The sequence below is a fragment of the Limulus polyphemus genome, unplaced genomic scaffold, assembly GCF_000517525.1.
Source record: "Limulus polyphemus unplaced genomic scaffold, Limulus_polyphemus-2.1.2 Scaffold1151, whole genome shotgun sequence".
Taxonomy (NCBI): Eukaryota; Metazoa; Arthropoda; class Merostomata; order Xiphosura; family Limulidae; genus Limulus; species Limulus polyphemus.
Window position 1 is genome coordinate 15,133 of NW_013666761.1, and position 13,849 is coordinate 28,981.

At 29.6% G+C, this 13,849-nt stretch overlaps 1 protein-coding gene across 2 annotated transcripts in view; it reads right to left on the reverse strand.

Moving 5' to 3' along the window:
- The window catches only part of LOC106462362 (neurogenic locus Notch protein-like), a 100,847-nt gene that overhangs the window by 14,405 nt on the left and 72,593 nt on the right, over positions 1-13,849 (reverse strand). For both annotated transcript variants that reach the window (XM_013922278.2, XM_022389609.1), the window contains 10 exons: positions 13,332-13,550; positions 12,308-12,664; positions 11,944-12,099; positions 9,599-9,827; positions 6,473-6,674; positions 5,066-5,219; positions 4,598-4,801; positions 3,849-4,083; positions 3,074-3,290; positions 2,402-2,606 (listed from right to left, as the gene is read on the reverse strand). In XM_013922278.2, the coding sequence (XP_013777732.1) occupies positions 2,402-2,606; positions 3,074-3,290; positions 3,849-4,083; positions 4,598-4,801; positions 5,066-5,219; positions 6,473-6,674; positions 9,599-9,827; positions 11,944-12,099; positions 12,308-12,664; positions 13,332-13,550 (2,178 nt within the window). The remainder of the gene's footprint in view (positions 1-2,401; positions 2,607-3,073; positions 3,291-3,848; positions 4,084-4,597; positions 4,802-5,065; positions 5,220-6,472; positions 6,675-9,598; positions 9,828-11,943; positions 12,100-12,307; positions 12,665-13,331; positions 13,551-13,849) is intronic.

Consider the following 13,849-nt stretch of genomic DNA (forward strand, 5'->3'; position numbering starts at 1 on the left):
AACAGGTGAAAATTAGAGACCAGGTATGGTGCAACAACTGACCAAATAGTTTCACAGAAATCTCATTTCAGAAGTTTTCATGATTTGTTGTTGATACATAGCTAATACAAACATGTTTTGATACACCCCACCAAATCTTCTCTGAATCCATGATTTGTTGTTGACACATAGCTAATATAAACACATTTTAATATACCCCACCAAATCTTCTCTGACTCCATAATTTGTTACTGATACATAGCTAACATAAACATGTTTTAATACACCCCACCAAATCTCTGAATCTACGATTTGTTATTGACACATAGCTAACATAAACATGTTTTAATACACCCCACCAAATCTCTGAATCTACGATTTGTTATTGACACATAGCTAACATAAACATATTTTAATACACCCCACCAAATCTTCTCTGACTCCATGATTTGTTAATGACACATAGCAAACATAAACATATTTTAATAAACCCCACCAAATCTTCTCTGAATCCATGATTTGTTGTTCACACATAGCTAACATAAACATTTTAAGACACTCCATCAAACTTCTCTGAGATGCAAATAAAATGAAAGGATGCCATCATTTAAGGGATAAAGGAGTCACTTCCCAGTGCATGTTAACTAAGTATGCATCTTACCACTGACAGAATTTTGTATTAATTATACTAAATTGTTTTCATACTTTAAGGAGCAAAATACTTTCCATATTTTCTTGACTTTTTTAAAAGTATTTATCAAAATTATTAAAATCATGGTTAATTAGTACACTCAGCTTAATTGTCAGCCTTCAAGACTAAATGACAAGATATTAGAATTTTGTGGGTAAATTTTTTTAAACGGACATGACAAAGGGAAGGACCATCTAGAAATGGTAGCTTCATATGCAGTCTTCATTTAAAAAATGATGACTTCAGAAATTGTAAATGGACAGAGCTAGGTTTTGCCAAAAACAAAAAGAAGAAGCAAATCTAAGGCTAAGTGTTACATGAGTTGGTAGTGGCACTGAAGTCTGTGATCATTCTGTCATCAGGAAATGTGATATTCATAGTGTTTATCTTTTGTGTATATCAAAAATATTGATATGACCAATCTGTTAAAATAATCACAATGAACTTCATTTATAACAATTATCTTAATTCAAATTAGAACACAATCTTTTATTCAAGATTTGCAAGAGTATTTAAATCATTTGATTTACACAAGTTAAATACTTTTTATAACTTACAAAGAAATATTTAGAAAATTAATTCTTGGGATAATCTGCTAAGCAACTAAAATTTTCTGAGTACATTTGGTCTTTTATTTGTTTGTTTGTTTTGAAGTTAAGCACAAAGCTACACAATGGGCTATATGTGCTCTGCCCACCACGAGTATCAAAACCCGGTTTCTACCATTGTAAGTCCGTAGACATACTGCTGTGCCACTGGGGGGGCATTTGGTTTTTTTTAGTATGAATTAACTATGTTATCTAGTAAGTATACAAATACTTCTTAAAGTCTCTTGCTGGTTTTCTGAAAGTTATCAAAAGTATATTTTAAAGGTCAGTTGATTGATTTTATCAGTGTCCCTGTGTTTCACCCCTGGTTATATTATGTAACATGGTTAACAAGCACCCTAGGTTTCTAAAAAAATGTAAATGTTTAAGATTTGGAAAAAAAGCTACTGGATCCATATGAATTGTTACTAAAACCCAATTTTCATCCTTCACACAATTTAGAAAGCATCGTTATCAAAATCAGACATTTTTTTCAACACATATAGTGAAATGAAGATCAAAATAAAAGTAAAAAAACTTTAGCTAGATGATGAAAAACATTAAACTATGAACAAATTACTAGAAACTTTCTAAGAATAACAAAAAATGTAGTATGTACAACATAGAATAATTTTTGTTTTAGTCAGTTATTTCAAAATCTTGCAATTTGTAAGTTTCACATCTATCTTTTTTTTTGTTCAAAAATAGTTAAATATAGTGATAATTATAGGATCAGAATTATATATTTTGGAATAAAGAAAAGGTAGGCTTAAATCTTGTTACTTCTTTTAGAAACTCATAGTTGGAATAATTATTTGCGTGATAGCATTTTTAAATTGCATTACAATTGCTTCCCTGAAGATGCTTTCATACTTACACATCATCTCAACTTAATATCTCATAAATGACCAATATAAATGAGTGTTTCATCTATAACTGTGAATGTGGCAACCACTAATAGAATATTAACATTGTTATTAAACTAAAATGTCTCATCATCTAAGTCTTTAACAGGCAAAATTTAGAAGAAATATTCTTACAGAACTTTCCTCATTGGAACCTACATTTCACAAATAAGGGAAAAAAGTGCTAAGAAATATTTCAATGCAATGTATACATACTATAACTATAAAAGCATTTTTACCTATTCTATCAATGGAAGTAGCATCCTTTTGACAGAGAGGTGACAAACATTCACCATCATTAATTGTTTCACAATGTTTTCCAGTTGTGGCTCGAGGACATAAACAAGTATAGCCTCCTCGTCTTGGACGACATTGACCTCCATTCAAACAAGGGTTACTTACACAAGTGGTGTTGGTCAAACCACAATTCTCACCCCAGAATCCCTAAAGGTGCACACGAGTAACAAAAAATCATGTAACTTTGTGTTAACTGACACTATTATTTAAAATGAAAACAAAATAACGATAATGATTTTTTTTTCTAGAAACCATAAAGATGATGCCTTACCACTGAATGCACATGAAACATAAAAATATGATGAAGGTCATTTTACCAGGTCACATAAATTTCTGTTAACAATTCAAATGTAAAACAATAGCAAAATAAAGCACAGGATATATACATTTTAATAGAAAGCTGTAACTGGTGATGACTGTAAAATAATGTGACACTCTTATACTGGAAAACATAATTCTGCATAATACATACAGTATTCTATGCCAATGAAATCATTTAACACCCTTTAAACTAAAGCTACAATAACACAATGTTTTTATAAAATTACAGTTTAAAAGGTATTTTAAGGATCAAATTGACTACACACACTCATAAAACACAAGGAATTATTCACCTCAGGGCAGACACATGTATGACCTGACTGTGTACTGCTACATATTCCTCCATTAAGACATGGATTGGAAGCACAAAAGTTCACTTTGGTTTCACAGTGACGACCCATAAATCCAGGCTTACATTCACAACGGAAGTCATTGATTAACTGAACACAGTCCTGTGTACCAGGACTTGTACAAGGATTAGAAAGGCACTCATTGACATCACCTTCACATCTGACGAAATGAGAACAATATAACACAAGTCACAATAACATAAATCTTACAGAAGCTATGTTTTAACTGGAGTATTATATATATGATTAAGCATGAGTTACTTTAACATTTGTTTATTCTTTTTTTGAAGATCAAGATTATTTTAAAGTTTTTGCCTGCAAACAGAAGTATAGCTTATGATTATTTTAAGAAAAAATAATTAAAATCCATAGTTTTTTAAATTATAATTAAAAAAGATTAAGAAAAGAAATATACATATAATAACTTGTATATATAATAATGCATCATTCTCATCACTTTTTAGTTTTTTGTAACATTTGACTGGTATTAGTAAATTCTTGTGGAAATTGTAACAGCAAGAATAGTTTTATTGACAGAAAATTAATTCCGAAGATTTCCTTAAATTATTCAACACTGTAAATCTCCATACTATTAAACATAATTTAAGTCTAGAACTTTTAATACTTAAAATTCATTAACAATTTGGTGAGACTGGTATGTTAACTGTTTCAATCCCTTTCAGCCTACCCAAGTTTCTAATCTACTCTCTTCTCTTACCTTGGTCCCACAAAACCTGGTGGACATTTACATTCATAATGTCCAACTTCATCTATACATGTACCACCATGGTGACAGGCACCTTCAAAACACTCATTGATATTGATTTCACAAAGAATTCCCACAGTGCCATGAGGACAGGAACACATGAATTTGTTGATTAAATCATGACAAGTACCTCCAAACAGACAAGGATTTGGGTCACAATCATCTATGTTAAATTCACAATTCACACCTGTCAAAGCAAGAAAAATCATTTTAAGAATTCTAATTTTGAAAGAAAAGTAATAAGAATGTGAACATTAAAAACAAAAAACTTAACTTGTTTTAAACAGTTTTGACAGTAAATCATTAATATAGACTGCTAAACTTATTTCTATCTTGCAAGGAATGTGAATAACATTTTACAGATACTTTAACTATTTACATATCAGCAAATTATTCTTCACACACATATTTGTTTTTAGACAAAGCAAATGTTTAACTACTAACTCAAAATATTGTGATTTATTTAACAAAGGCTCAAAAGCATATTACAACACACAGATTACACTATAAAATTTCTTTTTCAGAAAAGGTAGTCAAATATATATGCTCTAATTATTGCCAATATTTAGAATATGTTTGACTACTACAAAAACTAAAACAAATTGCTTGGCAATTCTCCAATGTATAAACACTCAACAAACAAACAGCTTATCTAAATAACAACACCCAAATAACATTCTATAGTCAATAACACATCTTACCTTGAAAACCAGGTTGGCAAGCACAAGTATACTGTCCGATTAAATCATTACATGTTGCATTGTTCTGACACGGTTGAGAAGCACATTCATTAATTTCATGCTGACAGTAGCTTCCTTCATATCCCTCAGGACAGATACACTGATGGCTATTGCCGATATTCTCACACGTGCCACCATTTTTACATAGGTCTGAAACTTCAATACCTTGTAGAAGAATAACACACTAATGATGAGTAATGCTCTCACATAACATAAAATAATAAAAAAATACTGACAATATAATGTAAATTTATTGTATTTGTTACTAGAGCTTTATGAGGAAAATACAACCCAAATGCTTTCAAATTTAACACTTATAATGAAAATAATAACAGAAAACTTCTGAAAACTTTAAAAATGTATAAGTGTACACAAAATCATTACAACATTTTTTTAATTACTATACAAAAAGGAAAGCCTTTAATTTACCTTTTTGTGAGGCAGCAACTGTACAAGACACCATAGATACATCGCACAACATTCCTGTCCAACCAGGACTGCATGTACAGCGGTATGTATTATTGCTTTGTTTGCAAGTAGCACCATTCATACATGGATTGGTGCTGCACCAATCAACAAAAGTCTGTAAAAAATGTAAACTTATAAGGAAATTGTTTTTGCTTTATCAGTTTAACATGAGGACGTAAGATTAATCTAAATCATATAAGCTGCCCAAACCTTGAGATATTATTGTGATTATGGCTGAAGATGCCAGTGACAGAAAGGGTACCACCAGTGATGAATTAACACATTCTAATCATTACAAGTTAGTTGTTTTATAACTTTTTTTTTCACATCCACATAAATGTAGATAACATGAAAGTGTGCAACTTCACCAAGAAAAACTAGCATGACTAAAATTTAAATCAATAAAAACAAACCCTCCACGATTTAGTCTGTTTAGTTTTCTTGAATTTCAAAAACAATTACTCATTATATCTGTCTACTAAACTTATAATTTGCAGATAAAACATAATGGTTTAGTATGTCCTAAAAAAAAGTATTTATATCAAACTAGAATTATTAGAATTTTTATTAAACTAAAATGGTGCTTACAAAAATTATCCAGATATTCTTTGTTATCTCTCAGTTAAGTAAATAAAAAGTAACATGATCCTGTATAGCAAGTTTGTGGGAAGTCTCTGAATAAAACTTGTACAATCAGATATGTCTACTAACTAATAAAAGGACTTGGAACATAACAACAATTATATTTAAGTCTCAAGTCAATAGTGCTATACTATTCTTTGTTTATCTCCCATGGAACTATTTTACGGACTAGAAACAAACCTGATATCTAACCTCCAAATAAGGCTAATGGAGTTACATCGGTTTACTAAGCATTTCTTTTGTAAAAAAATGATACAATTCAATTTGCTTACATACCACAAGAAGTAACCAATAAAGTAAAAATGATTAGATTTATCTCCTAACCAAACCTACCTAATTCTATGAAAGACAATCTGCCTAATAAGAAGTATGTAAATATAGTTAATCAGCATATACACTGAGAAACTAAATTAAACACTTATGATCTACATTTGTTAATGCTACAAGAAAGGTCTCAATAATTGTTTAATAAAGCTGCTTATGATTAAGTTATAAAAAAAAAGTTACAAAAATATCATGATCAAAATTGCTAGTTTAACGAGTACCAAGAAAGAGTTGAGGATAAAAAAATCTTTCAGTTAACCTCAGTCTCTAAATAAATAATCTGATTCAGTACAACCAATGATTATTATTTACTCTTATGAATCCTACTGAACATCAGCATGACTACATCAAGTTATGAAAGTTCACCTGTTAAGTTTACATAAAAATGTTAATTCTGCCTACCTCACAACGAATCCCAGTGAATCCAAAGGGACAGTGACAGGTGTAAAAACCCACATGGTCAACACAGGTGGCTCCATTGGAACAAGGCTGTGAATCACATTCATTAATGTGAAACTGGCAGTTGAATCCAGTGTAGCCTACTGAACAGTGACAAGTGTAGGTGTTGATTTCATCGATACAGGTTCCACCATTCATACATGAGCTACAAGAGAGAAATTCTATTGTACATACAATCTATTTAAATGAATAACAGCTAAATCAACAGTGAAATGCCATTTCATTCAACTGAAATGAAAGGACCACAATAACTTAATTCACCTGCTGACTAATTCTGATCACACCTTTTAACTTCTTAATGAAATTCGTAACATTTGATCAGTCTTTTAAACTACAAAATAAATTAAATTAGACCATGATAAACTACTAGCTTAGTAGGTAATTCTAGTACTGAATTACCTAAGATAGGTATTCACCTTGGAAGGCTTTCACTCTTTCAATTTTAGCAAGTTTACACTTGAGAAAAAAATCTCAGGTATGGGCTAAAAAATTCAAAAGCTACAATATATTAAATCTTTAAAAAAAAACTGTAGTATTGAACGCTTAAAGATACTATGGATTGCACAGTGACTCTAAATTTTAAAGCTTATGTTTAATATTAGTAGAACAAAATTTCTAATTTCTAACAGATAACAGTTTTAAACGACAAGTAATCTACATTTCTGAAGTCTTTTTCACAAGTTCACCTGCTGTAGCAATCCTCAATAACATATGTTGATCAAAGTGTAGATTGAACTGGACCTCCCTTGAACTTGGACTTTGAGATTAAACAATTCTCAAAATACTAAGTTTATTTATTATAATCCTTTAAGAGTAAAAGAGTTGAAAAAGCTAAATACAAAATCAATGTCTACCAACGTCTTTTTCCCAGATAGCTTATGACTTCTGCAACATTACTCTTGAGTCGAACTTCAGCATCAAAGTAATCAAAATCAAATAGTTCTATAACATTGCCAAACTTATTTAGATAATCAACCCTTTGGTACTGGTAGATAAAAGTGTGCATGTCATGATCTTCTTACAGTTACATTCAAAACTGAATTACTTTATTATCAATGCGTCAATAAACGAGGCATCAAAACATATTCAAATATGATTTATTAACTACAAATTTTAATTTCTTTACTTCAAAAGGAAATATTTAAATAAAACCCCAAGCTTCACTTTTGTGCATTATGACACTTGAAATTGAACAATTTAGATAATCTTTCCACTCCTATCTGGGTTCTGAGTTTTAATGCAAATTATAGAATTAAACTATCTTTACTGCTAAGATACAATCTAATTTTATAGCCTCCAGTAATCTTGTTTTACTTAGATATAAACCAGAAAGTCAAGTCCATATGCCATGGCCCTCCTATCACATACTATTTTACAAAAATGTCAGTATTCTCTGTTTGCTATTACATTGTTTATAACCAATATAGAGAGAGATTTTAACTTATTGATTTATGTATAACGCTAGCTCATTCTCATCAGAGATTTCAGATTATTCAGCATACAGATTCAAAGTTGTTATCATTGAGTTCAGCTCCACTAGCTAAAGGAATTATTTTAGAGCACATATTACTTATGTTCTAAATTGAATATATGAAATAAATAAAATTTCAATCAAGTACTAAAAACAACCTTAGGAAAATTAGGGTTACTTTTTTATCAATACTTCTGAGTGTTCAACTACAAGAAAAGTTTAAGACCCACATGTAAGTATTACATTTCTTGATGTTTTTTTTATGTATATTTTTTATTTGTTACTATAAAAGTAACTAAAATGTAAAAATTAGAAACTTATTAGGTTAGATAATAAAACATTAACAAAAAAAAAAGAATTTCTCCTCAAGGTATGCAAATAAGAAGCTTGTGTGTCACATAATTTGATACTATAACTTGAGTGATTTCTAGCTTGTTATGCAAATTTAGTAGTTAGACATGGTTCAAAGAGGAATAAAAATAAAATTAAACAAAAACAGATATATATAACTTGTTACAAGCTTGAGGCTGTCTAGGATAAATAATTGTAATTTTCTTTTATAACATTCAGTAATTCTTGAAAGAAAAAAGGGTAATTTTAGATTTAATTTATATTTTTTTGCATTGGTTATAAGACTGGTCAAAAGGGCTAAACCAATACAGTAATAGTGTAAAGAAAATAACAGACAAAACATAGTTTTACTGAGAAAAACTTATATTCATTAAGGAGGTATTAGAGGCTATGCAAATAAAATCTGCAAATTGTAGGATGAAGAAAAATGTTTTTAATCTTAACATGAAAATTACATTGCATTCAGACTTGTCAGAGACTGATTCCATAAATTCAGAGACAAATCTTTAGTAAAAATGCTTGATTAAAAAATCAGATTTTTTTAGTACAAAACACTTGTATTGTTTACTAAATGTTTACCAAATTTCATGAAAATACACTTACTATATTGCAAAGTCATTGTACGTATTATTTCATGGTTACATGATGATCGCAAAATTGGTCAAAATGACCAAGCCCACACAGAGAGGATTAATGCTATCTAGCTTTGCTATGAGTGTAATAAATGTATTAAAGAAAACATTTAATCAAAGCTCACTCACTGCAATTATAAAAGTACTTTTTTTCATTAAGTAAAGATACTGGAGCTGACAATCATTCAAAATAAAGAATTTCTGCCACTTAATAAAATATTACATTTCAATTTTTAAGTCTTATTCCAAACAAGTAAGATGAAAAATAAATTAAAAAACGTTAATTATTTCATGTTAAAAGCATCTATTAACAAGTTCTACAAAACATTTCTTTATGTGATAACAGTACATGTATACAAAATTTAATGAAATCATATACAAATATTTATGACTACATGTCACATGCTCTTTTTGTAAACTCTGGCAAAAAAAGTTAAGTTTTATCTATTTCATTCATCCCAATTTTAGTTCTAAACAGAGGTACTTATTTGAAAAACTAATTCAAAATATTGATTACTACATTATAATACTATAAAGAATAGATTATTTGAAATGTGTCATATAAATAATTTCATCTTACTAAAATTAGTGTTTGGTAACAAAGTAAAAGTTTACCTTGATGTGCAGTCTTCATCATTGGTCTGACAGTTTGTACCACTAAAGCCCAGCAGACAAGTGCATGTATAGCTATTGACATAGTCATTACAAGTAGCCCCATTCTGGCAAGGATTACTGGCACATTCATCTATGTCACTTTCACAATTTTTACCTCCGAATCCTTCCACACAAACACATGTATACTCCCCAACACCATCCAGACATGATCCTCCATTCTGACATGGATCTATCAGTAAACAGTAAAATCAGTCAGAACAACAGAAACTTATAAAATGACTTTATTCAAAACATTCAAAAACTCAGTACTGGTTTCCTGTATATTATGCCTTTGTATCTAATTTAATTCTCTTGTATATGTAAAATATAATTACAGTACAGGTAATTTCATCTCTCCTATGTACACACATTGCCACACTGTACAACTTAAGTGACACACCTTGAGATTTTATTTTGCATTTTGTATTTACTTACTGCACTACACTGAAATTTGTTTATTTACTACAGCTGCTTTTACGTACACTGTCTATACATGTCAATTCCTTGTTTATGTCCACTAACTTTTCATGTTAAATATTTTTTTTATCACCTATGTAAAAACAAGTACTCAGAAAAATTAAGTTTCAAGGAATAATTGTTATTTTTTTTTTAAATCCTCAATGTTAATGGTTGCTTTAAAGCTCCTATAATACAAAATACAGGTTTTATTCAACTTGCCCTGATATACAAGAAAGTCACTAAGATATTATGGTAAAATTTTTCTAATATTTTAAAAACATTACAACTTAAGCAAAAAAATTAAATTACTTAATTAAAAAAAACAAAAAACCACAAGCTAAAAATAGTATCCTAAGCCAAAATATGTTTTCCACTAAAGAGCATTTAACTGCTGCTATTGGTGATATCAAATTAACAAAAGAAATTCTATGCCATTTTTTGAAACTATTTCTTTTATTCACAAATGAATGAAAAAGTTAGAATAACCATTTAACAGTTCCTTTGCCAGATTTATCAATAATGTTCCCAGAGCCAAGTTTATTACCAGACATATTAAGAAAAAAATGACACTATGTTCATATTTCATTACTTAACCAACATTGGTAAGCTTCAGGAAGTTTGAAGGTGAATATCCTTCCTTCATGGTGATATAAAATTCCAAACTCACATAGGCTATTATTACACTGTTCACAGTTAAAACAAAAGTTGTAATGCGTTCCATGTATGTACCCACAGCAGTTAAACAGTTAATCATAATTAGGTGATGTAAAAAGGTATTAAAAGTGTAGTCATGTTTACATGAAGACAATAACAGATACACACACACACACCATTTTCTGCCCAGATCATGTATATAAATATCAGAGTGAAATAGGACAATTATTATTAACAGTATAATTTTTAACATTGATTTGAGAATGTCTGACAGGAAAAACAAATTGAACTTATTGCCAATGTGTGTTTCTCTGCATGTTTTTCTTACTGAAATATTAATCTATTACTCTTTCTAAAATCAAACTGTTTGTTATGCATTTTTAACAATGACTTTTATATTATGTTGCTTAGCAACAAAAGTATAACATAATATTGTTGTTAGTCTATGAGAACCAGACACTGAAACAGAAAAAAATATTTGTTGATTTCTTAATTTAGTATATCTGTTGATATATGTGATAACTAGTTTTGCCCAACCTGCCAAAAACGTGACAGGTATGAATTTTGTAAAACACCCCTGGTCAAGTATTTAAAGTACGCAATAAAAAGGTCTAACATTAAGTCGTAGAATAAAATCATGAGTTTATTTCTTGATTGTATTAAATGTGGTAAAGTTTAGCCCTAACTAAACTAGAGTAAAAAACGTATACAAGTTACATTGGTAATTTATCTCTTTATTGAATATAGACTGTACTTAATAAAAGATGAATGTTAGGCCCAAGAGAAACAGATTTATACATTTCAATGTCTCCAAATAAAATTATTTTGTATTATTTTGAAAGTGAAAGTTTGATACATCAGCTTAATGCTTGACATTCATTTACTTCCTGTTCAGGTAGTTAACTGGAAATAGTGTTAGTGTTGTAATAAAGATAATCATTTGACAGTAAATACTTTGCAGGTTTCTGCTAGTACTACAAGATTTCCAGTGACAAAAAACAACACAGACAATGCCCTTTTAGTTCATAAGTCTTCAGTAGTTAAAAAACAAAACTACAAACAACAATCATTGGTAACACTCAAATATTCTGTACAGTTCTTCTTTCCATTTTATGTTATCAAGTAATATAAAATTACAACATAATCTGAAGCAGTTTTTGCAAAAACATAATGAAGTTTAACAATTCACTCACATGAAGCACAATCATTGGTATTAATTAAACAGTCCCGGCCTTCATAACCCTTAGCACAGTTACACAAGTAAGACCCATTTAAGTTGAGACAAGTAGCTCCATTACGACAGGGAGACGAAATGACACATTCATTAATATCTTCATCACATAGGCGACCTAAAGGACAAGAAAAAACTGGCATGAAAGAATTAAGAATAGCTTTACAAAGAAAATTATTACCTTTTCAGTGTTCACGTTATTAACCACAATTTGCTTTTGTCTTTCACAAGGAAATCAACTTATTATTTTCATTAAGACAAATCAGAACATGTTTTTAAAATGATTTTTATTATTTACTCAAACAAAAAATTGTATAAATACTTACCTGTGTACCCAAGTTCACAAGTACAAGCAAAATCAAGATAATTTGATGATGGTGTGCACTTTGCTTCATTTTTACATTTGTTTGGACTACAAGGATCAAGTTCAGTTTCACAACTGGGACCACTATAAGGCACTTCACAGACACATTTATAATCATTAACTAAGTCAATGCATGACCCACTGTTTCGACATGGTTTGGAAGCACAGTCATCAATGTTAATCTCACAGTTTTTTCCTGTATAGCCTGGCACACATGAACATGTGTAAGAAGCAAGCTTATCATGACAGCTGCCTCCATGTTGACAGGGGTTGGACTGACATTCATCAATGTTTAATTCACATCTGTAGCCTCTATATCCTATGTTAGAAAAAGAAAATATTCAATACTTTGCCATTTCTCAATTGGAAAGATCAATACATAACTTTTTAAACAGATAAAACTGAATACATTAAAAACATCATTTCAATTTATGGAAAACTACCATTAACCATTTACAAAAAAAGAGAGAAATATATATAATATAAAATAAAGAATAATATATATACAGAACTACACAAAATTACTGCAATTTTTCTTTGAACAATTTTAAGTTTTATTTCTAAAAGCTTAAATGTTCTTTGAAATTTCCCATAACACACATAGAGTGGGTTTCTAGTGTTCTACAACAAGTATATTTTTAATAATATCCAAAATACATCAATATATTTCTTTCCTCTACATATTTAAAACTATGAGTCAACAGAGCAAAACAAAAACAAATTCATTTCAGAAACTCTGAAATTACTTATTCAGATCAGTTTTCTAAAAATTAAATTTAGCAATGTCTTTTTTTGTCAACAAAATTAAAATTCTATCTTATGCATAAATGCAGAGAATTACTTATTTAATTTGAGCTTATTTTACATTTTTGTGTATGAAAATTTATATATACATACATACATACATACATATATATATATTTACACATCAATGGTTGAATGTCCTATTTTATTACAAAAAAAACATAGAACATCACTAAAAGTACCTTTTTGGCAGTGACAAATAAACTTGTTAACCTCATCCTCACACGTCCCTCCATTCAAACATGGGTTACTCTCACATTCATTAACATCAGAAAGGCATCGAGCATCATAATATCCCCGTGGACAATCACATTTGAAACCATTAGTAAGATCTGTGCATATTCCACCATTAGCACATGGGTTACTAGCACATTCATCAATATTGGTTTCACAGTGTATTCCTAAAAGAAGATTTTTTTTCACATGAAACAACTGATGTGGTATCTTGATATTATCAAGCTATTAATTTCGTTTTACAAATAGTCATCTTTAATGTGAATAAACGTATAAAAGGTTTTTCAACCTTCCATTCTTGGTGGTATAAAATAACTCCTAGACTAAATTACTTACAAAAAATCTACCTACTCACAGCACTCAAATTAGAGACGTATAGATTCTTACACACATTTATAATGGCTGGAGACGGCTTGAATGGGTAATGAAGAAAAACTTTAATATAAGTTTAACATAACAGCAAATG